Source organism: Marmota monax, unplaced genomic scaffold, assembly GCF_021218885.2.
Source record: "Marmota monax isolate L192 unplaced genomic scaffold, Marmota_monax_Labrador192_F-V1.1 WCK01_AAM20220418_F8-fsc00338, whole genome shotgun sequence".
NCBI lineage: Eukaryota > Metazoa > Chordata > Mammalia > Rodentia > Sciuridae > Marmota > Marmota monax.
The window spans coordinates 65,467-92,519 of record NW_026693035.1 but is presented as its reverse complement, the minus strand read 5'-3'; the positions used below and the strand labels follow the sequence as shown (position 1 = coordinate 92,519).

Below are 27,053 nucleotides of genomic sequence, written 5' to 3'. Positions count from 1 at the left end.
CAGGTGGGGTGCAGGAATTGTGGCTCAGTGATACAGTGCTTGCCTAGCATATCGCCTAGCACATGTGAGGTTCAATCCTCAGCACCACAGAAGAGTAAGCAAAAAAAAAAAAAATAAAGGTATTGTGTCCAACGACAACTTATATTTATATATATATATATATATATATATATATATATTTTTTTTTTTTTTTTTTTTTTTTTAACATATATATGCGCACACACACACTCACACTCAGCAGCTGGAACCAGGTGCGGTGGCGCATGCCTATAATCCCAGCAGCTTAGGAGGCCAATTTCAGCCATGGCAAGGCACTAAGCAACTGAGTTGAGACCCTGTCTCTAAAAAAAAGAATGCCAGGTGGAGAGCCCACCTTTGCATTCACACCAGGAGGGTGGCTTTTCTCCAGGAAAATGATGAGCCCATGAGCAGGCGCACTGTGAAGTGTCAGCTCTGCCTCTGGCAGAAGTCCAGAGAAAGGAACTGTCTAAATATCCTTTAGCCATGCTACTTGATCAAAAGTTCATGACCTTTTTGTGTACCTCTCTTGATACCAGCACACAATCATTGAATTTCCAAATGGATCAGAGGTGATTACAGCCTTGCATTTGCTTTACCTTTGTCTGTTCTTTTCCTTTTCCTGGGAAATGGTATAGACCCCCTGTCCTCATTATGTGAAGAAGTGGGGGAAAAGTCTTGAATGAAAGGCACTCTGTAATGTTTTGCAAGTGTGTGGTCCTCTTCACTCTTTTTTTTCCCCCTGAGCTGACTGTAGCCCTCACTGCAGAAAAGGTGGAGCAGAGAATAGGCCAAGTGCCAAGGAAAAGAGCTCTGTGGTCATGTGAAGGTTATGCGTGATCAGGTATAGGCCTTCCTCTTGAAAGATGTTCCAACATTTGAAGCATAGAGCACATGATTTTGGCAACTTGAAGTGTTGCTGACCAACACCCACAACTCTGCTCAGACCCCAGTGGGAGCTTAGTAAATATTTTAAGTGGATGATGTCAGCATAGAATTTTCCCTGTAAACTTTATGGGGGAGGGAGGCAGGCATATACCCAGATAAGCACTACACAAATGTACAGAAAATAAGCCACAAAGAACATCAGACAATTAGATACCCTAATTGTCAGGGAGTTAAAAACAGTGGCAAGGTACAGAGGCAAGGTCAGTGTTCAGATGGTCAGCCTGCCGAGTCCAGACAGGAGCGTGGTTTTTCACAATGCTCCGCTGGAGTCTGAAGCTTAAGAAAAGGCCAAAGAACCTGCCCAGCAAGTAGTGAAGCCGAGGCACTGAAATTCAGCTTGTCTCCTTCTGCGAAGCCTGAGCTCTTTCTACCACATCTTCTGTTGTCTTTTCTCTCAGAAGGAGTTAGCACAACAGCTAGGGAGACAGGGTAAACTTTAAAAATAAAAGTAGAAGGAAATCCAATGGGACTCCCCTGTTAGCAACCCAAAGTACACCTGAAACCATGACTGCATAAAAAGGGCAGTTTCCAAAAACTAACGTCCTTTCTATGTCATTTTTTTAAGATTTTTTTTTTTTAGTTGTAGATGGACACAAAGTGGTAAACAGTAAAATATATCCTGCAAGACATGTCTGTGTGTCTGTCTCAGAGAACCATATGGAAAGGAAAATTAAAGAATCTCCATTTTCTGGAGGAGCTCCAAGAAAGTGGGGGGGAGTGTCACATTCAGGGGAAGGGACAGTAAGTAGATAGCCAGGGCAATGCCTAGGTGGCCTCTCCCAAGTCCTAAAGCCCATTTCTGAAGGAGAAAGGATGTCACTAGAGAGAGCAGGATGGGACCAATGTCGTCAGGAAGTGGGGAAAGGCAGTGTGTGAAGGGCGTCACAAAAGGAGAGGCAGAGAGCACCCTCTGAAGATAAATGAGGTGAAGGACATGTCACCTGGCACTTGGCTCTCATGCTCCCAGCCCCCTTCCAGGTTTTTCAAATGTTGCTATCCAGTCTTAAAATGGTCAGGAACTGTAAGTACTGGTTTTACAACTATGCGGAAGCTGTATTCCCCTTTAAAGACATTGTCAGAAATAAAAACGTATGGAAGTTCAAGTGTGCTGAAAGGATAGCATTGATACATGACCAGTCAGTTGTGTACCTAGGAGTTTCTTTTCTTAAGTTAGAGCTGAAGTTTGTGATTCCAGGAAAGTGCATCTTATAGTTTTGTTTCCATGAATATTGCAAATTTTTTTAAATATTTTTTTTAGTTGTAATAGGACAAAATATGTTTGTTTATTTTTATGTGGTGGTAAGGATCAAACCCAGGGCCTCACACATGCTAGGTGAGCACTCTACCGCTGAGCCACAGTCCCAGCCCCTGAATGTTGCAATTCTAACTCTGTCAGTGATCACAGAATTCAATCCAAGAAGTATCAGAGTGTTTTCTTGTGGTTGAATGAGGCTCATAGATAAGCCAGTTCTCTCTCCCTCTCCCTCTCTGTTGGTTCCAGGAATCCTAACACTAAGAGAGCTTTAGATTTGTTACACTCTAGGACTACAAAAATTGTAATGCCAGATTCATGGGACCCCAAAACACCTCCAGGAGCCAAATCTGATGCAATCACACAAGAGTCTTTATTGCAAGCTCGAGCCTGGACTCACAACCGCAGCGGTCCCAGGGAGTGAGTCCTGGTCCTTTGTCCAGTGAGATTTTATAGGTTTGGGGGGGATACTCTATGCATCACAACATCACACAGCAAATCATTCTATAACTGGGAAAGTCAAACAACTCTTAACATTGATTAGCACATTCAGTGGTGGGAACAAGTTGGGTAGGGGTGATTGGTTAGTACAAGAGAGGGATTCCTTTGAACTGATTGGTTTAGGCCACCAGGGGTGTATGTGCTAAACTACATGGTTTACCAACATGTTATCAACCACCATAAACTACTGGGGGGTCATCTGGCATCCCAAGTATTTTCCCTGTCTCATGCTGATTGGTGGTTGCTAGGGGGGTTGCTGTGGGTCCTCACCTAGCCTAACTGAGTCAGGGACACTTGGCGCCCTATTTGTAGACAAACAATTCAGCAGGGTGGGTATGTGCTTAGGAGTGCTCTGTGGGTTTTTCCAAGGACAAGGGTCATGCCCCCTTCCTTGGAAGGCTTTGCTCTGAGGTAGAGACTGGTTTCTCAAAAATGGAAATTCCCACATTGTTCCTCTCTATCCCTAGATACCCCTCCTGGAGCACTCAGGGGCCCTGTCCTGTACCCCTTTGCATCTGTCCCCACCACCCTGATGATCTCATTCAAGCCTGTGCTTTAACTGCTTTCTACCTGCCAAGACTACCCCAACTCCCTGCCTGGTGCATAAGCTAAAAGATATTTCAACTTATACCTCCCTAGACCCACCACATGAAATATAAGTGTAGACACTGTCATGGTTTCAAGAAAAACCATGACATGAGTCAGGGTGAGGGCCATTGTGAAAAGCTGAGATATTGAGTAGAATTAGCATTAGGCTACAGTTGGCAATGATCAGGGGTTGCTTTGTGGACTCTTCTGGTTTCCTTGTATGTGAGCAAATGTCCAAGCCTGGTGCTCTGTTTCATCAAATGTGAATGAATACAGATGGCTTCGGCTGCTGCAGTCTGGATACTATACATCTCGATGTCTTTTGTTTAAATCTTACTGTTTGGGATCTTGGTTTGATGTCATTTGGTTTTAACAGTAAGGTACTTCTTAAAATCACAGTGACAACTACTCACAAACCATGAACCCAAAGAAATTAGGAGGAGCCTGACAACATCAGAACACCAAATCCAAGATCACATTGACATGTAGATTGGGTGCTGTGAGAAAGACTGTTGACGAATTGCACACCCTCACCAGAGAGAGGCTTGTCCCTTGGGAAGGTGTTGACCTTTTCTTCCTCTTCTTCCCCAACTAGAGACTGGTGTTGGTCTATACATGTTGCTCTCTCTGGGCTGAAAAAATGCACCCTAAGAGAATCTGCACAGGAAGTGACAGGACTGACCCAGTATCCCTGCAGACTGCAGCAATGAGTACGCCTCCCCTCACCAGTTAGGGCCATGTGGAGACAGGTAGACTGGGAAAGGGCCACCAAGGTCAAGCCAGAAATGTTTTTGCAGACATCATTTTTTTAGAGAAATTTCTCACTGCTGCCTTTGTCACTCTCCACACTAGACAGGAGCTAAACAAACAGCCTTTGAAGCCTCCAAAATAGTTAACCTCAAAGTCTGTGGTGTGAATCTACAACTTTCCTTCCAATCAGTTTGTTCTCATTGTAGACTAGTTCTGAAATGCTCAGCTCTCTGGGTTTTAAGATAGATGGGGAGAAAGCAGGAGTGCTGGGGGCAGGCATAGATGAACAGCACAGAGACCACTTAAAGCAGAAGACAGGCTAGAACACACTTCAGAAGCCCAGCAGCCTGGGGACATTGAGTGTAGGAATGGTCTGTCTGTATCCTGGGGGACTCCAGCAGCTTCCCAAAGTCAGCTCAGAGGAGGTATTGGTACACACTGAGACCATAGCCATGAGTCACTGGGGAAAGATTGGATTATAAGAATTGTGTCCCACATGAATAGTTGTGACCTATAATATCTATGAGCCATAGATATTATAAGAAACAGAAGCATATGTAACCCAGCATCATAATTTCAAAAGATCCTCTTAAAACTAGTTAGCATGACCCATCTTCCTTAGTATGTGCTAAAGTGTATTCTAAAGTTGAGTCATTTGTAGATAGTCTGTGAAACAGATCCCCAAAGCCAACTAGATGGGAAGTGTTAATGAGCTGGTTGCGGTGGAGCACATCTGTAATCCCAGCGGCTCAGGGGGCTGAGGTAGGAAGATGGCAAGTACAACGCCACCCTCAGCAAAAGTGAAACACTAAGCAACTCATTGAGACCATGTCTCTAAATAAAATACAGAATAGGACTGGAGATGTGGCTCAGTATTTGAGTGCCCCTGGGTTCAATCCCAGTACCAAAAAAAAAAAAGTATTAGTAAAAGCTGTACCCCGGTATTCACCCACCTGCTTTTAAATTCTTGAGAAAATGAGGGCAGTGACAGATGATTGAGCCAGGTCATCTGAGCAGTTTGCTTAGTCTTGGGATGGAGGCTGGAATGCCAGGCCCACAAATCTGAGTTAATCACTATTCTTCCCAGGGCATGCCATCAATTGTGTCCCTGCAAGACTCCTATATTGTTCTCCTCTTCAAATTTCTAACCCCACTTCTATGCCACTCCCCTTATTCACCACTTTTAATATTCCGTATATACTTGGATATATGTATCTTAAGAATAGAACATTTTGTATGGGTTTCTTCTACATTCTATTCCCATTTTTTACTTTTTTTAATATCTGTATTTTCTTAATCTGTTCCTGGTGTGCACAGGAGTATTTAGTATACACAGCACGTATTTCTGTTTTCTCCTGTTCATGCACCCCGAACTTCCTCTTAATTGTCACAGACCAAGCCTCAAATCACTGGGAGTAATCTCCTCATCCACCTATTCTCAGAAACTGACCCAGGGCTGGGGTACGAGGCAGTTGACACTTCCTCCAGCTCTGCACAATGGTTCCTTTAATATACAGCCTCACCAACACTTGATATAGACTGGCTTTCTAATTTCTGACAGGCTGCTGATTTATGTAAATGTTCTCATGTTCTCTGAAAACTGTTAAGGGTGCACATTTCCCCCTACAACCTGCCTTCACATCTTTCACCCATTTTTCTATTAGATTTTTTTTTTGTACTTTCTGATTTTTACCAGTTGCCTGTTCTAGATGATTATTAATCCTGTTCCTGTTTCAGATGTTCCAAATATCTTCTAGGACAGCTTTATATGGTGTTCTTTTTAGAGTAAAAACTACTCTTTTCAATTGTTTTGCCCTTATGTGCTTTGGGGAACTTGTGTGACACATCCTTTCTTGACCCACAAATGGGAAAGTTCCACTTCCATTGTCTTCTCTTAGCCATTTGAGACAGCTCAGTTTCTAGGAATGCCCCCCAGTCCCAGCACCTCACTGACCTGTGCACCACACTCTTGAGTCTACTTTGTAACAGATTCTCATCTCATTCTAATTATTTACTTTTGGGGACCCTCTACTTGGTGGAAGGCATCTGTGGGTGTCTTGTGCTCATTCAGTGCCTGGCTGCAGGGTGCCTCCTGAAGCAACTGACTGCTGAAGCTGCCCCACAGTGCCTCCTAGGAAACTTCCATTTATGAGGGAAAAGGCCTGAGTCATAAATCTTTTGAGATGTTCTATCTGATGTCCCTCAAGGGGTGCCATCAACCCTAAGGTTTTCAGCCTGCCTCTTATCTTTCTGACCCTGACTGTGTTAATCACCACTGCCATCTTCACAGAATACCCTGTAGGGCTAGAGTCAAATGGCCTGCCACAGCTGAAATTGCACTTGCATCCTGGAACCAGCACTTCTGCTGACAGGCCCTCAATGAAATATCTACTTCCTGCTTTCTACCCCATGCACAGACCTCCATGGTTTCCACCCCCCCACACCTAGTCCAGGCCATATTAAGGCCAGCCATCATCCACCTGAGCCTGGGGAGGAATCTTCAGCCCCTCTTCTGGGGCATGATGACAGTGAAGTTCTAAGCAGGAGCAAGCTGGGTTTGCTGGCTGCTCCCACTAGGCCAAGGTTTCCAGAGAACTCTGGGAAGCCCACATATATTCCAGGGGGTGAGCAAAGACAAGATCTGCTTGGGCTTGTCTCTGCCCAAGTAATAGAAATGTTTATTTTGAGTTTGCAGTACCTATTATTAGCCCCACCACTTCCCACTCTGTTACTTGCTCCTGCACTGTTCTGCCTGATGCTCACACCTCATTCCTCCCCAGCAGTGGCACCACCAGGGTAGTCAGAGATGAGCTTTTTTCCAGTTCCTCACAGAGATCCCTGGGAATTCCTAGTAGAAGAGCGAGCTTCTTTTGGAGGTGGGGGGAAGGGCCTCTGGTTTTTAAACAATTGAATCCTGAGGTAATGGCTTTTGAACTTTTTTGTCTTTGACCTACAGTGTAAAATATAAATTGCAATAAAATCAGTAATGTATGTCCAGCTGAAGCATTGATTTTTTTTTTTTTTTAATAAAGCAGATATTTGACATGTAGAATGCAAAGTGCATGCTAGTATTTTCTGGTTTTCTATTAAAAAAAAAAAAAGCTACTGGTCATAATCTGTGAAAATGATTTCACAGCACTCCAGGAGTTGCAGTTCAAAGTTCAGAAATCCTGGCTGTAGTGACTTTGGGTCCCACAAACTCCTGTTGTTGTATGGAGTATCTGTGGTAAGCAGATGCCTTTGGAAGAGGCTGAGTCAAATGGCCTGCCACAGCTAAAATTGCACTTGCGTCCTGGAACCAGCGCTTCTGCTGGTTCCTGCCTCTGCCCTCCTGCCCTTTCATGGCTGTGGGATCTGAACCCCTGAGTGTGGCATGGAGGCGGGCAAGGCCCCATCCTTTCGGGGCAAGCCTTAGAGGCCTGAGAGTGCCATTTGAAAGGGGAGCCAGCAGATCTGGGTTCTTTATATTGATTATGCAGAAGCTTTGTGGGGAGACTTTTCTTTACCCCCTGCCTACTCCATGTACCATTTAGGCCCTTTGTCTCCTGCCAGACTCAGACAGCTTTGCACCCATACAGCCCTATTTGTACCTCTGACTAGTCTCCCACCTCCCTCCTTGCCTGGAATTCTTTCCCCCATACATCACAAGGCTCACTGCCTCACCTTTCTTAAGTCTTAAATACACCTCGAAGGGGCCTTCCCTGATCTCCCTCCTCCTGTGAACTGTTGACTTCTCCCCACCCCCCAGCCCTGACCTTCCTTCTGGTGTTTCTCACCTTAGTACTCATAATTATGTCTTAACTATGTATTTTACTGATTTAACACATTGTCGCCCCATCCCCACCCCAGTGTAACTTCCTGGCATATCAAGGGTTTGGTTGTGTTTGCTTTATTCCCCAGAGCAGGACTTAGTGAGGAACTCAGATTTTTGTTTCTTGAATTTCTGTGTCAATGTCTGCTTGCTGCATTGCCCATGATATGACCAGTGATCTGTTACAGGGCCTTAGAGAGAATGGTTTTCAGTGTTTGAATGACTGCTATGAGGGAATTAGTGCTTTGGTAGCTGATCTGACAAAAGCAAAACTGAACTTTCATTTATTTCAAAAAGACTTCACCTCCCACTTTATCTTAGAAGCCCTGGTTCCTACTATACAGTAAAAAGCAGGCAGCTTTGGCTATGATATAGCTACAGCCTTGTCCTCTCCTAGCACAGGGAGGTAGATCAAAGTGCTTTTATAACTTTTGTCCCTAGAGGGCAGCATTAACATAGAAACCACCTATTAATCTAAACCTAGTAGATCTATGGGAAAGAAGTGCTTGACTTTCTAATCTGCAGGAGTAAGGCTTAGAGATAACTCTTTTGTCAAAGCCTGCTTCTGTGTGTAGAAATGGTGGGTGAGCATACAGTGTACACATTTTAAATTTTAGTGTATGTGTATATGAAAATCAAAGAATATTTGAGAATATGAAATCATCCCCCAAAGTAGTTCTTTCCTCAGGGTCTTTGTTAATGTTTCACAGTGCTCTATCCTTACCACACCCAGACTGAAGTTTCTGCTTTTGTAAATCAGATGTTCTCCAGTCTCTGAAAAGAGGTCCACTTTGAGGAAGGAGTGAAATCCCCTGCGTGAAGAACTTGGTTTCTCAGAAAGATGTGAGGACCTCAGATGGTTGGTTAGCAGACACCATTTAAAAAAAAAAAAAGTGCTAGAATGTTTGTCTTTTAAGAACTGGACCCTGGAAGGATACACTGTCTTGTTCTCTGAGGGGGTTGTGGAGATGTGGTCTTATAGGGAGCTCTGGGAGGTACTGAATGACAGAGGGCAACAGCCAGACTCACTACTCTTTTCCAATCCTGACCCCTCTGCACTAGCAGCCCTCATGCATATACCCTTGGGGCTGCCATATGTGAAGCTCCTTTCATCAAGAGGGAACTGAGATTAGTCTAAACGCCTTGTAGCTATAGGAGAAATCACAAAGAACCCTTTTTTCCAAGATGGAGTCTTGCTGTGTTGCCCAGGCTGGCCTCCAACTTCTGGGCTCAAGTGATCCTCCCTCAGGCTCCTGAAAATGTGGGGACTACAGGCACACAGGAACATCTTAATGAAGTAATATGCAGTGCTTTCTTCACTGGCTGCAGCATTTGGTCAGCAGCCACTTGGCAATAACTGTTCTTCCAGTTTAACTCTTTCAACAGGCGAAGGAGTGAGAGCAAAGAAAAGAACAGAAAATACAGAGCCCGAGTTCTTAGGTTAACTTTAATAAATTAACCTGAAAGCATCATGTATGACTTCATTTTCTCATGAATTGTATTTTTTTAAATATTTTTATAGTTGTTAAAGGACTTTTATTTATTTATATGTGGTGCTGAGACTCGAACCCAGGGCCTCACATGTGCTAGGCAAGTGCTCTACCACTCTGCTGAGCCACAACCCCAGCCCTCATTAATCGTATTTTATATAATTTTTTTCAAGTGTGAAAACCTTATAGGGAGGAAGTAATGTTCTTTAAGGAAGGAGTAGGAATGCTAGGTTTCCTCTGCTCTTTTCTCTGTGTAAAATAAGAAATTCCTGTGTTTGTAACTCTTTATATAGAGAAGGTTGTGCTTTGTCTTGCCAGCCTTTGTTTTGCTGTCGCTTTTTAGATATCCAGGCCCTTTGTGAGTCAGACCTAGTGCTAGGCCTTGGAAATCCCAAGATAACCGAGACATAGGGTAGTGGGTTTTGAGCTCCCCAAGGTCAGGAATTCTGCCAGCTTATTCACCACAACATATCTGTGGTACAAAATAGGCACTCAGGTCAATTGGATTTGAGGAGAGATGGGGGGGTTAATAGATGAACCCTCCCTGCCCCTGATGGCAGGGCATATCTCATGGATAGAGCTTGGCTGTTTAGAGAAATGTAATGCAACCAAATGATTGCAGGATATCATTAAGAGTACTGCAATAGAGTGTGAGCCAAACGCTCTAGGTTCAGGGAAAGAGTGCCAACTTTTACAGGACATTTGGGTTTCCCAGAGCCCCTGGTGTTTGAAACAAGAACTGATGATTAGGCATTGCTGGAAGAAAAATAACATTCTAGGCCAGCCATTGGTATTCACCTCTTGCCAGTGTCATTGGGGGTGGGATACTAGCAAGAGGTGAACAGACTTGGCCCTGGATGCTGGCTAGCAAGCTGATTCTCTGAGTTGATCTTTCTCCTGACCTGCACCACACCACTACCCTGCTTGCCTTCTCTGTGCCTGGAGTTCTCTTCTACCAGGCACCCTTCAGGATCGAGCTGGAATGCTACCTCTGCATATAAAACCTCCTTGACAAACCAATGGAAAGGTGTGCTCCTTGTCCATATTCCTTGCCCCTCACCTGACTTTAGTTCCCTCCAGACTGCTCACTGTTTTCAGAGTGTACCGTTGCTTGTTTGTGGGTCCACCAGCCTGGAGGAAAACTCTTGAGAAGGCAGGCCTACATCAGACACTCACCCCTTTGCTGAAAGCAGCAACTGCCAGGTCAGGGCTTGCCTCAGTAGTATTGGATGAAGGGGCAAGGGCAGGAAAATGAGAATGTTTTTCTTCCTTTCAATGCCAAAATTGTCTCCATCACCAGTATCACTCTGAATGAACATTGACCCAGTTTGGTGACAGTAATAATCTCAAGCAAAGTAATTTGCACATCTTAACGAACTCAGAGTCCTTGCCACATTTGCAGAAGTGAATGGCAAGTATTTATTTACAAGGAAGGATCCAGGACCTGGCTGGCTGAGGGAGTGAATGAATATTTGTGATTTGGTTGTGGTGTGGAAAGCTCACATTGAGCCTGTCTCTGTTTATACATGTAATGGAAATAAAAAAATATGCTTCCTTCTGGTACTCTGCCAGACGTGCAACTGGCTGAACGTGGCAGGAACAGCTACTTCCTCACATTTGTTCAATCTGAGATCCCTGTGTGATTAGCAGGTTCCTATCATTATCTGAAAAAAAGGTCATCCTCAAGTTTATACCATCCCATCCTGCTGTTCACTGGGTCCATCCCAGCTCTCTGGGAAGCTCTGGAAGCAGGTGTCCTGCACAGCTGCAACTGGGTGCCCAGGCCTTTGATACCCTGATGCTCGCTTAAACACAGCCTTGCCAATTGTTGATCTGTGGTCTCCTCACACAAGATGCCATTGTAACCTCAGGGTTTGTCTCATACCCTCGTGCCCTTGGGTTTTCCAGTAAACAGTGACCTGCTCTTAGTAGCAAACACCATGCAGGCATGCAGTGGGAACAGAGGGGAAAGAATGAGCAGAATTAGAGTGAGGCAGACTTGAGTCCATAGCTATGTGGCCTTAGCCAGGTTACTTTGACTCTCTCTATGCTTTCTAATTATTTAAAAAAATGTAACTATAGAGTCAGACATGGTGATGCATGCTTGTGATCTCAGCACCCTGGGAGGCTGAGGCAGGAGAATCATGGGTTCAAAGCCAGCCTCAGCAACAGCAAGGTGCCAAGCAACTCAGTGAGACCCTGTCTCTAAATAAAATACAAAATAGGGCTGGGGATGTGGCTTAATGGTTGAGTGCCCCTGAGTTCAATCCCAAGTTCCAAAAAGAGGTGGGGGGCAGGGACCAGAAGAATGAGAAGTTATACTTCGTTTATGTATGATGTGTCAAAATGCACTCTACTGTCAAGTATATACTTAACTAAATAGGACAAAAAATAAACAGTAGAAACCATTTTTATGGCAGTCTTTAATGAAGATGCTTTCCATAAGTACATTAATAGAGTTTAGAATATTATATTTTTTTTAAAAAGGGGGCTGGGAATATGGCTCAGTGATTAAGTATCCCTGGGTTCACTTCCCAGCACCAAATAAATAAATACATACATACAACAGCAAATCAGGCACAGTGACACACACCTGTAATCTCAGCAACTTGTAAACATTAGAGCAAGAAAATCACAAGTTTGAGGCTACCCTAAGCAAGTCCCTCTCTCAAAATGAAAAGGGCTGGGGATGTAGCTTAGTGATAAAAGCTACTTGTGGGTTCAGTCCCCAGACCAAACACACATGGGGGCGGGGTGCACGCGCACGGGCCCTCAACATAGTGGTCTAGTACCCCCCTCACAGAGTTGCTGTGTACATTAAATGAGATATGTATACAAAGTGCCCTTTCAGCACGGCAAGAAAGTGAAAAGGGATGAGTTGTGTGAGCTCAGAACCTTAAAGATGCTCCTACCACAGAGCCTCGGATCTCTGTGGAAACTCGTCTAAAAGCCTAAACTATCAATGTACTTTAAAATTAAAATATTAATAAAGTCCTTTTGTAAAGTCATATAGGAAATTGTGGTCCTCTTGTAACAAGAAAAGAGGTGTATTGACATTTCCTTTTCTTGTTGGCCTTGCCCACCCCTGCCACGCTCAGTATTGACAAAGCTGGGTTCTAGAAGTAGGTTGTGGTCTTATTTGGACGAATATTGAGGAATTCTAACCAAAAATCAAAAGCAGAGTCCAGGACTTGGTCCCTAAGAAGTTACTTGACCTTGATTTAGAGAGGGGTTTACTATAAAATCCTGTAGCCACCTAGCCGTGCCTCCCACAGAAGCATCCACAATGACCTTTGGAAATGTAAATCTGATCACTATATTTCCCTCCTTCTTGACCTGGCTTTCAACCTCCTCCCTACAGTGGGGGGTCACCTGTTCATTGCCTACTACTTGCTAAACTGGCGTCCCCTCTTGGCCCCTGCAGCTGGAGCTCCAGTGCTCTGACTTCTGATTTTCTCTTGCTCCAAAGCCTTAACTTCGCCCATGCTTTTCGTTCTTCCCCCATTGCTAACTGACTCCTGCTCCCCTGAGGGGCTCAGCTTAAACGTCTTGTCCTCCACAGGCCTTTCCACATCCCAGATTTTGTGAAGGCTGCTGCTTTACACTCACAAGACCATGCTCCTCCTGTGAAATGTTCTGTCATGGTTGCAGCTCTAGGCTCTATTTAATATCTGTGTTCTTCTTTAGAATAGAAGCTGCAAGAAAGTAGAAACTAAGTTTAACTTGTTTATTGTTGCAACCCCAGCATCTGCAAATAATAAGTGTCTTATGATAGAAATACCAGCAGACACTGGGAGTGCAAATGAGTGTATGTATAAGAAAACCAGTCTAGGGCTGGGGTTGTGGCTCAGCGGTAGAGTGCTTGCCTAGCACTTGAGATCCTTATCACCACATAAAAATAAATAAATAAAATAAAGGTATTGTGTCCGACTATGACTTTAAAAAAATATATATATATATAAAATTTTTAAAAAGGAAAAGAAAGGACCAAATCTAGGACCAAACTCCCTCTGCCTCCTACCCCCACTCAGATCTGCTCCCCATCCTATGCTACTAGATCCAGGTTCATGTTTCCCCCAACCTAGCTCATGTCCGAGGTCAGAAACCTGGAAATCCTTCTATCTCACCTTCATCTCTCTCAAAAGCACTCTCCACTTGCTTCATAATCATCTTTCTGCTTCTGGTCTCAGCCTCTTCAGTCCATCAGAGTATTCTGAAACTCAGTCCAACATTTTGCCCTGTCTGTATCCATTCCTCATTTTTTAAATAATGATCACAGCATCTGCACAACTGTTACTCACCATGTCAGAAAAATTGTGTAGAACATAACAGCCCCCGTTTTAAATAATCTTATTTAATGGTACAAAAACCTTTCCTGCTCTCTAATCTGTAGAATATGTTTCACAGTTGAGATGCTAGATTTGAGAGTCCGTTGTGTTAGATGCTTGGCTGTAAAAGCTGTTAGAGCTGGAAAATATACCTCACAAAAAGATGTAGAGCAGGGAAAGAATGTCCCTGTGGCATGGCGTGTGATCATACTCACAACTCTTACTTAATTCCACCCTGTGAGGATGTCAACTCCTAAGATTACCATCATCTCCCTCCTTCCCTTAGGTGTTCATATGCACTGTTTCACTTAACTCTATTGTGCTTCACTTGATTTGCTCAGCTATCCAGCCTCCACCTCCATAAATGTGCCCTTACTGAGGGCAGGGCTGGTGTGTGTGCCCTTGGCCTGGGAGAAGGAGACTGCTTGGGGTCCTTCGGTGAAGGAAGGAAAGCCTGCTGACTACCTGGGTTTGATTTTGCTGAATTCTGGCATATGTTTGTGTATTAAGAGTTAGTGTCTTTCTGGACCTTCTGGCAGGTATCCATATGTCATTTGGCCTAAAAAAGACAAGTACTTTTTGTTTTATTGTTGTTGTTGTTTTGGCAGTGTTGGGGATCGAACCCAGAGCCTCATGCATGCTAGGCAAGTGCTCTACCATTGAGTACATTCCCAGTTGTGGACAAGTGACTTTGACAGCCCAGAGGATAGATGGCCTAAAAACACATATCCCTGTGGCCCCCAAAGTGTACTGAGTATTTGTGTTCAGTCTCTTTTACCTCAAGGCCTCTGGGGATTGACAGTCTTACCAATCTCCTGAATTGACAAAACAGAAAGCTTTTAGATTTGGATCAACCACTGCACTGTGCCCTATAGCCAGGTCAGTGACTTCTGTACCCTGGTGTGGGGATGAAGGTTTCACTGGAGGTCAAGCAGGTAAAGTGCTGGGGAATAAGCAGCACAGAGTGGGCTGGGAGGAGGCAAGCGCACCTGCAGCTTCAGGTCCTCCTCTGCTTTGCCCATTAAACATTATTTAGGCACGAAAATGGATGGAGGGAGATTTCGTTTTCTTTATGCTGCAAAGTGAAGACCTATTGAGCATGTAGTCAGTCATTTTGATGAATTTTGAGGACTAAAGAGCATCATAAACTGAACAAGCAGCCCTCCCAGGTGGCAAGAAGTACACAGATTGGTAGCTGCCCAGATTTTAACCAGTACGTGTGCTCCAACTTCAGTTTGAAGAGGGCATAGTTATATTCATGCTACGGAAGGATTTCTTCTGCCTAATTTTGTTGTTTAGGAAGAAAGCTTAGCAGCCTTTGAGGGGAAAGAATTACACTTTAGCAAAATGTACCCTAAAAGAGGTATATTCTAAAGAAAATACACAGAGTACCAAATGTTAACTTTGCCTAGCCTTCTATGTTCCCCACTGTATTTTAATTGTGGGTTTCTGTATCTAGCTACATAATATCTTTATTTTTAAATTTTTCTTACTTATACATGGACACAATATCTTTATTTTGTTTATTTTTATGTGGTACTGAGCCACAATCCCGACCCATATCTTTATTATTTTTTAGGTGTAGATGGACACAATACAATGACTCTATTTTTACGTGGTGCTGAGAATCGAACCTGGGTTCTGCCCTAGCCACTGAGCCATAATCCCAGCCCCCCGACCCATATCTTAAAAAGATGGTTCAGATCTTTTTTTCTTTTCTTTTTTCTTTTTTAGTTGTAGTTGGACACAATACCTTTATTTTATTTTTATGTAGTGCTGAGGATCAAACCCAGTGCCTCGCACATGCTAGGTGAGCGCTCTACCGCTGAGCCACAACCCCAGCAAGATGGTTCAGATCTTTTTCTGTTATTAGAGTTTATCATTGTATACTGTTACCCAGTTAATTTTTGCATTCTTTATTTTTTTCAAAATCGTGCTACATTTTTTTAATACAGTTCTGCTGAAATTATTTAAATATTAGTTCTGAAGATTCTACTTGTATCTTGTTGCTGAAAATGTTTTTTGCATTTTAGCACATTGAGTTAAATGTTGTTACTACTTATTTGGGGGTGGGGAGGAATGATTGTTCACAACTGGGTGCAGTGATACATGCCTATAATCCCAGCTGTTTGGGAGGCTAAGGCAGGATGATTTCAAGATCAAGATCAGCCTGGGCAACTTAGCAAGACCCTGTCTCAAAGTTAAAATATATAGCAAGCTGGGCGTGGTGGTACACACCTATAATCCCAGCAGCTTGGGAGGCTGAGACAGGAGAATCAAGAGTTCAAAGCCAGCCTCAGCAACAGCGAGGCACTAAGCAACTCAGTGAGACCCTGTCTCTAAATGCTCAGTGGTTGAGTGCCCCTGAGTTCAATCCCTGATGCCCCCGCTCCAAAAAAAATTATATATATACATACATATGGGATTGGGGGCATAGCTCAGTGATAGAATGCCCTTGAGTTCAAACCCCAGTACCAGTAGGAAGGAAAAAAAAAATGATAGTTTGGGCTTTTTCTCTGGGATCTGCAGATCCTTCAGTAAGAAAAAAGTATAGTAGCTGAAAACCAACACACTGAGCCAAGGAGAACCCCTGTGGTATTGAATGTGAGCAGAGAACTTCCCAACACCTCAGACCCTCACACCACAGACTCCAGCATAGCCAGGTCATTTTGCCCTAGTGAACCTGTGCCTCACCTTGAAAATGGGGCTTCTTTTTTTAGGAGAATAACTGAATGACCAAGAATGCTAAGTGGCACTACCCCAAAGCTATGTATTGTTTTCAAGATGTTATTCCTGTGGGTGGTTATTCCAGTATTGTTTGGAGAATTAGGATTCAAATACCAGCTCATCTATTCTCCAGCTGTTGTTTTTCAGCTAATTTCCTGGAATAGTCAGGCATAAGTTCTTTTAAAAACAATTTTGTGCTGCTATACATTTTAGTAGGTAATAATTAAGCACACTGCTGATTTAGTGTATTTACTGCACAGGATGCAAGTAATGAACCAAAGAATATCCATGTCCCTTGGAAGCAATGGCATTGAAGTACAGACTCCCATGAGCTCATCTCTAACCCCACTTCATCCCACCCCATTGATTGGAGATTTTTCAACATCCCACTAAAGAGTGTGAAGGTTCTCAACTTCCTGAGCCATCCATTTCATATTTCTCTCTTTAAATTTTATTTATTTTTTAGATAAGATAGATATGTGGATTGATGGGTGGGTGGATGGATGGATAGATAAGACAGACAAACAGATAATAAAATTCAAAGAGTACTAAAGATCTACAGTAAAGTCTTGCCCCTGCCTTGTAGCCACTCAAGAGCAATCAGCATTGCCTGTTCCTTGGGTATCCTTACAGACAGATTGCATCACAGATCTTCCCTGCAGCCACCACTACCACCTTTCTAATATGGAACTGGAATCATCTATACCATATGTACTGTTATTTGCCTCGTTAGTCTCCTTAAACTCACTTTATGTAACAAGTGAAAGTTCACCTGTATGTTTCTAGAATTGATGTGAAGCTCTAACCTTGTACATTTCTGGTGGCCTCTGGCATATCTCTACTGCCTACTCCTAAATGGTAAATATTTACCCAGACCCCCTACCTCATATCCCCATGGTGTGACCCAGTGGTCCCCGCTGTCATCACCATCCAGGTCAGACTTAGGATCTTCACACCTATATCTCTCCATCCAAAGCTCAGGGTTGCTGTTATCTTTGGTTGCATAAACTAAGAGCTAAGTCCTCATCCTTGGCACCCACTCCCCATACTCAAGCCCGCCATCTTGCTTACTCAGTTTCTCCCAAGTAGATCCCCTTCTCTTCACTTCCTTACCCGTCTCCCTGGTCTGAGCTTCCTTTGTCCCTTTCCTGGATGACCATGCTAGCTCCCGTCTCTTGCACTTCCACTCTTTCCTCCTTACAATTTTTTTTCCATCCAGAATTATCTAACCCTGCTGGACACAGTGACACATGTCTAAAATTCCAGCAACTCCTGAGACTGAGTCAGGAAAATCACAATTTCGAAGTCCAGCCTGGGCAACTTAGCAAGACCCTATCTCAAAATAAAAATAAGAAGATCTGAAATGTAGCTTAATGGTAGAGTGCACAGCTTGCAGTTAGCTACAGGAACTCATTTGCCCCGCTTTGCCTGCTAACTAACATCTGTTGCTGCTGTCCTCTGCCTGGCAGGCTCTCCTATTCTCACCAGTCCATCTAGGTATCACTGACTCATTTTTCAAATCTCAGACTTCACTTCTTAAATCCTTCCCTATCTCCCAGACTAGGTCAGATCCCCAGACAAAGCCAATCACACTCTTTTCCTCCACTGTACTTATTAGGATTGGAATTTCCATTTATGTCCATGGTCTTTGGAGTTTTACTATTGTTTTGAGTGGGGAGGGGGGTTGTTTTGCTTTTGTTTTATTTTTTTGTTTTGCAGTACAGGGAATCTAATCCAGAGCCTTTTGTATGTTAGGCAAGCACTTTACCACTGTGCTACATCTCCAGCCTACTTTGAGACAGGGTCTCTCTCAGTTGCCCAGGTTGGCCTTGAATTCACCATCCCTTCTGCCCCAGATTCCCAGGAGGCTGGGATTACAGGCATACACCTCCACACCAGCAAGTTCTTGTTATTGGTATGTGTTTTAGTCAGCTCTTTCATCATTGTGACCAGAAGACCTGGCAAGAATAATGTAGAGAAGAAAAAGGTTATTTGGGGCTCAGAGTTTCAGAGCGCTCAGTCCATACATGCCTGACTCCGTAGCTTTGGGCCAGAAATGACACAGAACATCATTGCAGAAGGTTATATCATAGGGAAACAGCTCAGGACTTGGCTACAAAGAAGCAGGGAGAGCTCTCTGCTCACCAGGGACAAAATGTAAACCCCAATGGCACACCCACAGTGACCCACCTCCTCTAGCTACTCCTTACCTGTCTACAGTTACAGTCCATTTAATCCATATTAGTGGATTAATGAACTGGTTAGGTCTAGGCTCTCATAACCCAATCATTTAACCTCTGAACTTCCTTGCCTTGTCTCATGCATGAGCTTTTGGGGGAACACCTCATATCTAAATCTTAACATTCTACTCCATCCCCCAAAAGCCATCTGTAAACTGAAACCATGAGCCCCAAATAAACTTTCCCTCCTCTATATTGTTCTTGTTAGGTCTTTTGGTCATAGCAATGAAAAAACTACTAAAATACTGTGGGTTTTATAAACTGTGAAGAATCCTATATTAAAGGATGATGATTTTTTTAAATTTTTATTTGTTTAATTTCATTTATGGTATGACATCCATATTTGTGAGTGATGCATGGTAGAGAGAATGTCTTCCTTAGGGCACTGATGATCCTAATCTAAACTTTTCCTCAGTCCCATGCCAGAGGACTGGACATAGGGATTGGGGAGATTAAGATCCAGACAGACCCCACCTTTAAGCAGCTCAGCAGCATTTTATTTTTAAAGACTCAAGAATCTGGGGCTGGGGTTGTGGCTCAGCTGTAGAACACTTGTTTAGAATGTATGAGGCCCTGGGTTCGATCCTCAGAACCACATAAAAATAAATAAATAAAATAAAGGTATTGTGTCCAACTACAACTAAAAAATAAATATTTAACAACAACAACAACAAAAAAAAAAAGACCCAAGAATCTCTCTTATGGTATTTCCAGGTGTCCTGCTGCATTTCAGAAAACTTACACAAGCTAGGTGGTGGGAGCACACTTTATTTAGATTAAGAAGGAACACTGTCCTCCTGCCTTCTTCTGATGCTGTTTAACTCTTTCTTCTGAGAGATGACTTTAGAAATAGCCCTGCTGACAGGGAGGGAGGGCCTCCGGGAGATTCCAAGCCCCATGAAGCATGTTTCACACCTTTTGTTGAATGGGAGTTTGTATGGCCTGCACTCACCAGAAGCTGCCTTTATCTCTGTCCTTTTTCCCCAGGAGACCTGTAGGAAGTGTCAGGGACTCTGGAAAGAACATAATGGCCTTACCTGTGAAGAGCTGGCTGAAAAGGATGACATCAAGTACCGAACATCTATGTGAGTAGGACTTGTCACTGACTTGACTCCCCAGCTAACCTGCATTTGGTCAGAGGGGCAGAGTGTTCTGTCGGGGGAACAAGCCCAAGTCATTGTAGTCTAGGGTAACCTCAAGGAATATATCTACACTTAGCCTGTTTCCTTATCTCTGTAGACTCTTGGAGCAACTTCAGAAGTCATATAGCACATATGCATTCAAGAAATGTTTCCCCTCCCCTTATTGTCTAGATAAATGTGTGTAACACATTGTTTAGATTACACAATTGCTGCTTATGTCTTTGTTCTAAGATGCTGATGCTAAGACATTAAGTAGAATTGCCAACTGCTAGAATACAAAGTAATGTATTAGTAATAATAACCATTACTTGTGTGGTGTTCCATATGTGACTGAGCACTTTACAAATACTGACTTACTAAAATATAGCACCTTAAGTTCTACAGGAGTCTGTTTCTCCTGTAATAGTCAAGTCCTGCCATGCCAATAGGGTTGTTCCATGAGGTCACTCAGAGATCCAGGTTCCTTTACGTCACTGCCTCACTATTCCCTAAGCATGGTGTTCTTACCTGTGTAATCGTGTCAGGATTATGACCACATTTACTCTCCAGCATAGGAAAGGAGAAAAAAGGAGACAAGTTGTCAGGCTGTCAGCTTTTCTTTAAATTGTAAGTACTGCAGAAATTATGTCTATCACTTCTGCTCATACCCATCAGTCAAGGTTGATTCATGTGAGCACAACCAGGCTCTAAAAGAAGACAGTATTTGGAGTTTCTAGCTGGGAAACTTTTTATGTCCAGCTTTAAGAAAGTGGTGTACACAGAGGGGTTTGTTATTCAGAAATGAAGTGGGGAATGACATTTGGGGCAGAGTCTCTGAGTCTCCACCACAGGCATGTACTGTGGTCCTCATTTTATAAGTAGGCAGCTGAGGTGCAGAGATACCACAACTTTGGAGGGCAGAATAATGACCCCCAACCCCAGTGATGTTGTCCTATCATGACATATTTAAGGTATGGAGATTATCAGAATGAACCAAAGCTAATCGTGACTCCTTAAAAGGAGAGACGGTTTCCCAGCTGTGGTCAGTGAGCAAGAGATGCAGAGAGAACACTGAGTCAGAGAAACATGAAAAGGACTTGACTTCACATGTCAAGGGCTGGCTTTGAAGATGGAGGAAGGGAGCCATGAGGTAGCCTCTGTCAGTTGTGGTCCACTCAGCATCTGAGTCAGCCTAGGTACTTGGAGCAGCATATAGTCCTCTCAGCTTGGCATCCTTCTAGATCAACAGTTAGAGAATTCATACTAGAACATTTAGATGTGATGTGTGTCCATTCTAGGATCCAAAAGTCTCCATAGTAGAAGAGGATGCAAGACACAACACAGCTTAACTTAGGAAAGGATATCCTGATGCACACCCCTGACCTTTACACCACCAGAACTCCATAGATATTACATGCTTCATATATCCAAGGGGTTATCTCCATTTTATAGTATTCACATTATTAGTGCGTCCTCAAGTACCTGCTGCTTCCTGTTCATCAGGTTCTATGTAAGTGTCATTCAAGGAGTAGACCAGTATATAGTCCTGGTGGAAGACAGATGAAAATATTCTTGTCAGCTGCTGATGTTCTCTGCCACTGGACAGAAAATATAAAGTGTTTTCCAGATCAGTACCTATGTACCAGTTACCAAGAGCTATGTTTATTTGCCAAGGGTAAGAAGTGGCATCTGCAGCAGCGGCTGAGATTAGTTAGCACGTGATGAGGCTTAACACTATTCTCTGTGTAGACCAAAAAGAGGTCTGGGGAGAATCAAAAACACTGCCCTTTTTTTTGTAACTATGGATTCAACAACCCAGAGGCACTTTACTGAGCTTCATCAATCATTCTTTTTCTTTTTTGAAGTGGTCCCACTGAGTTGCCCAGGCTGGCTTAGAATTACATTCCTTCTGCCTCAGCCTCTTGAGTCACTGGGATTACAGGCTTGCACTGCACTACCGTATCTGGCTAACACTGCATCTTTAAAGTCTTTGATGGTGCCACCAATCTCAAAAAAAAAAAAAAAAAATTCTATGGGAATCTAGTATTTAGAGAAGGGGTGCTTTGGGATCTTCAGCTTGCCTTTCCTTACCATATAGCCCTTACCCCATTGATGAGAGAAGGAAAGAATCCTCCCAATTGCCAAGCATCAGAAATAAGAAATGAGCCGGGCGAGGTGGCACACGCCTAGTATCCCAGCAACAGGAGGATCAAAGCCAGCCTCAGCAAAAAGTGAGGCACTAAGCAGCTCAGTGAAACCCTGCCTCTAAATAAAGTACAAAATAGGGCTGGGGATATGGCTCGTTTGTCAAGTGCCCCTGAGTTCAATCCCCAGTACCCTCCAAAAATATATATATATTTGTGTGTGTGTGTACACACACACACACACACACACACACACGGTATACACAAAAATAGTTGTAAGAATAGTAACTGCTGTGAAATGAGGCTTAATTTTGGTACCTTGAGTAGCATGTTAAGAAACTGCTATGGGTGGGCTGGGGCTGTGGCTCTGAGGTAGAGCTCTCATCTAGCGTATGCAAGGCACTGGGTTTAATCCTCAGCACCACATAAAAATAAATAAATAAAATAAAGTTTGTGTCTGACTACAACTTAAAAAATAAATATATTTTTTTAAAAAAAGAAAGAAACTGCCATGGGGTGCTGGGGATGTAGTGGTAGAGCATATGTCCAATACATGCAAAACACTGAATTCCATCCCTGGTACCCCCAAAATAAAAAAATAAACAAGTCTGGCTTCCTGTTTCACCATGTGCTCTCTTCTGCAAATGCTCCTGCCATTGTGATATCATCCACCACAAGGCCCTCACCATAGCTGAACAGATGCCACCATCAATGCTTTTGAATCTCTAGAACTGTGTGCTAAATAAACTTTTTTAAATTAAGCACCCAGCCTCAAGAATCAGACTAAGAACCTCAACTTGTCAATAATAAAAAAAACATGACAGGTCTGCATTCTGTCATTGTTTGTTTTTTGTTTGGGGGGGGAGGGTTGTTGGTTGGTTGGTTGGTTTTTTCATATCACTTTTCTTAGGAAAATTGTTAAGAATTCATGATAGAAATAATAGTACAATGAACCCCCAACAGTTATCATTATTTTGCCCCATTTGCTTCATTTCCCTTTTTTTTTTTTCTTGTTTTTAAACTGCTATAGTATTTTCAAGCAAATCCACTTCCTTGGCAGCATGTCATTTTATCCCTACATGCTTACTTTTTTCCCCTTACATAGCAAATCACATTAATAATTTGTTATAATCATTAACAAAATTGACAATAAGTCTTTGATAATATCTCATAACCAAGTTTACAGCTCTCCCAGTTGTCTCAGAATAGCTTTACCACATGTTCCATAATTGATTTAGTCAGATCAGGATTCAAAACAAGGTCTGCTCATTGCATGGGTAATCATTTCTCTTGAATTTCTTTTATAATAAGGGTATCCTCTCTCCTCAACACAGTGCTTATCATGCCATTGACTTATGAAGAACAATGACCATTGACTTGTAAAATACCTTCTTATGTTGACTGCTTTTTCAGGTGTCATTTAACTTGTTCTTCTGTCCTCTGTATTTTCTGTAAATTAGAATTTAGATTAAAGATTTGATTAGGTTCATATTCAATATGTTTTGGTGAGAATACTTCATAAGAGGTACTGTGCTTCTCACGTTAATATTGTGAAACCCATAAAAATATTGTACACACAGCCAAAGCCACATAGTGTCTGCTTGGTCCACTATTAAATGCTTTCAAGCAAGCAAACAACATGGCCAGAGTCATTGGTTTGATGGCTGTGTGGCAAATAGCTTTAAGGAAAATAAGACTAGGGTTAAGGAGAACATTTAGAAGCCACTGCAGTAGTTCCAACCCATTCCATTACATAGCCCCAGATTAGGATGGCAGTATTGTGTAAGAGAGGATGGGTTTGAGAAATTTAAGAAGTAAGTCGGTAAGACTTGGTAGCTGATAGATAATGGGAGGTAAGAAAAGAAGGAATCAAGATTCTCAAGCCAGATACAGTGACACATGCCTGTAATCCCAGTGACTTGGGAGGCTGAAGCAGGAGAAGTTCAAGGGCATCCTCAGCAATTTAGCAATACCCTGTCTCAAAATAAACAAAAGTGCTAGGGCTATAGCTCCGTGACAAGAGCACCCCTTGGTTTAGCCCCAGTATGGCAAAAGAAAGAAAAGTTACTAAATTGCAAACCCTGCAGGAAGCAATTGGATTTCCAGAATTTCCACATTATAATATTCAAAATACCCAGTTTCAACAGTAATTTAACAGGCATACAAAGAAACAGGAAAGTTTCACCCATTCACAGGAAAGAGCACTGGACAGAAGTCGCCCCTAAGGATACACAGACATTGGATTTATTAGACCAAAAAAAATTTTTTTTGAAGTTGTAGATGGACAACAGTACCTTTGTTTTATTTATTTAGTTTTATGTGATGCTGAGGATTGAACCCAGTGCCTCACACATGCTAGGCAAGTGCTCTAGCTGCAAGCCCAGCCCTGACTAGACAAATATCTAAAATCTACTGTCTTAAACATGCTCAGAGGGCTGGAGTTGTAGGTCAGTGGTGGAACACTTGTCTAGCACATATTAGGCACTGGGTTCAGTGCTCAGCACCATAAATAAATAGATAGATAGATAAATAGGCATGTGCTCAGAAAGCGAAAGGATACCACAAACAGAAAACTAAAAGAAGCTTAGCCCAGTAATATAGGTGTGCCCATAGTCCCACGCACTCTGGACGCTTAGACAGAAGGATTATTTAAGCCCAAGAGTTTGTGGCCAGCGTGAACAGTATAGCAAAAAAAAAAAAAGATGTTGGTAGCACAGTGTATGAACAGGTAGTGAATACATAGAGAATATTAGGATTAATAGTGAAACCCATAAAAATACTTTACCTAAGTTGTAGTGGACACAATACCTTTATTTTATTTTTGTGTGATGCTGAGGATCTTACCCAGCACCTCACACGTGGTAGGCAGCGGTATACCACTGAGCCATAACCCCAGCCTGGAACATATCGTTTTATAGTTGGAAACAGTGCATTGTGGAAGCACCTAGCACAGCAGGCAGCTCTTGACAAACAGCAATTTGTCATTTTGACTTGTCCACCCTCCACATCAGTCAGATGATTCTGGAGACAGCTAGCCTCCCTGGAAGCTCCCCATCAGCCAGGATTGAGTCGTATGTGTGTCGTGCCCTTGCTGCAAAGGAGTCTGGAAGTGTAGGACTGTGATGTGGGAGGATGACTCTGCCAACTCAGAAGTCAGACTGGCAGTCATTCCCTCTGCCACCCCTAAGACAAGTTTGCAGAATTTTGGGGTGTGCAACTATGGTTTGGACTCACTAACTCTTAATTGTCATGTAATTTAGGAAGACCTTGAGTTTTTTGTCTCCATTTTAAGTCTTTGGGATTCTTGAAACAAACAGAAGTTATTTTTCTAAATGCTGTGTGCCAGGGGCTTTATATCTTACCTGTAATCCTCAAAACACCGTGAGAAAGTTGTGTTTTCCCAGTTTAAAACTGAGGAAACTGCTGGGTGTAGTGGCATGAACCTATCATTCCAGTAACTTGGAATACTGAGGCATGAAGATCACAAGTTCAAAGCCAGTCTCGGCAACTTAATAAGGCCTTAAGCAACTGTCCTAAAATAGAAAGGACTTGGGGGCTGGGGTTGTGGCTCAGTGGTAGAGCGCTTGCCTAGCATATGTGAGGCGCCCTGGGTTCGATCATCAGCACTACATAAAAAAAATAAAGGCATTGTGTCCATCTACAACTAAAGATATATATATATTTAAAAAAAAAAAAAAAGAAGAACTGGGAATGTGACTTGGTGGTTAAGTGGCCCTGGGTTCAATCCCCAGTACCAAACCAAGTCTCCAGACAGTTGGGAAATATACCCAAGGTTAGACAGTTGATTATCTTTGAACTCAGTTCTCAGACATCAAAATATTAGGCTCTTTTCACTCTTTGAATGTCACCATACGCCACAAGCAATCAGTACACATAGAAAGAGATAAATACTTAATGGCCATAATAATTTTCTTTTCATCTTCCTGGCCAGCTCCAATCATGTTTTCTTTTTTCAGTGAAGAAAAAATGACTGCCGCCCGCATTAGAAAATGCCACAAATGTGGAACTGGCCTCATCAAATCAGAAGGCTGCAACCGCATGTCTTGCCGCTGTGGTGCCCAAATGTGCTACCTCTGTCGAGTGTCTATCAATGGATATGACCATTTCTGCCAGCATCCTCGTTCGCCAGGAGCCCCTTGCCAAGAGTGTTCAAGATGTTCCCTCTGGACCGACCCCACTGTAAGTAGATGCATAACTGCCTATTTCCACGTGGGGGAGAAGAGCCATGCATTCCTGTAATGAAAACATGACAATTCTTACTCATGAGAAAATACAGGAAATTACATGGAACAGTAACTACGGGGGGCGGGGGATGAGAAAGTAATCAAAAGCTGCTCATCAGAAAGTAAGCCAAGAGTGGTCACCCAGGCCTATAGTCACAACTACTCAGGAGATGAGGCAGAAGGACCACTTGAACTCACAAGTTCAAGATCAACCTGGGCAACCCAGCAATACTCCATCTCAAAAAAATAGAAAGAAAGAAAAAGAAAAGAGAATAAGCATTTTCATACAGTTTTGGTGGGCAAATTCTTTGGCTCCTTTAGGGAATAAGCTTTTTTCCTGTGCTATCTGAAGTATCCCAGAGCATGGAAAAAGGGAACTTGGAACAGTGTTGCACACCTGTAATTCTAGTGACTTGGGAGGCTGGAGGCAGAAAGATCAAAATTTTGAGACCAGCCCTAGCAACTTAATGAGATCCAGTCCCCAAAAATAAAAGGCTTTTAGTACCTTAATATTTTTCTCCTTCATAAGTCCAAAGTAGTAGGCCAATTTGAAGTGGTTTCTTTTGCTACCATTCATTCCAGTGACTTAACTGTTGATTTATTGTCTTGAAAATAAAGTATGTTGGAAAAGTTAAAAAAATAAATAAATAAAAGGCTGGGGTGTATAGCTCAGTGGTAAAGCACCCCTGGATTCAATCCCCTGCACTGTAAAAAAAAAAAAGAGAGAGAGAGAGAGAATGGTTCAGAAACACAGGATGGTTTAATATTAATAACCCTTAGATGGCAAAAAGATAATTTCAAAAATCACATCTATTTTGATTTAAGCTTTTTTAAAAAGTATTATTGATATGACCTAACCCCATATTTCAGAATAGTTGTAAGCACATATTT

The 27,053-nt window shown here is 42.7% G+C and overlaps 1 protein-coding gene across 2 annotated transcripts in view; it reads left to right on the top strand.

Annotated features, from left to right (window-relative positions):
• Positions 1–27,053, top strand: part of Rnf216 (ring finger protein 216) — a 136,774-nt gene that overhangs the window by 92,764 nt on the left and 16,957 nt on the right. For both annotated transcript variants that reach the window (XM_046453816.1, XM_046453815.1), the window contains exons 14-15: positions 19,641–19,738; positions 25,896–26,118. In XM_046453816.1, the coding sequence (XP_046309772.1) occupies positions 19,641–19,738; positions 25,896–26,118 (321 nt within the window). The remainder of the gene's footprint in view (positions 1–19,640; positions 19,739–25,895; positions 26,119–27,053) is intronic.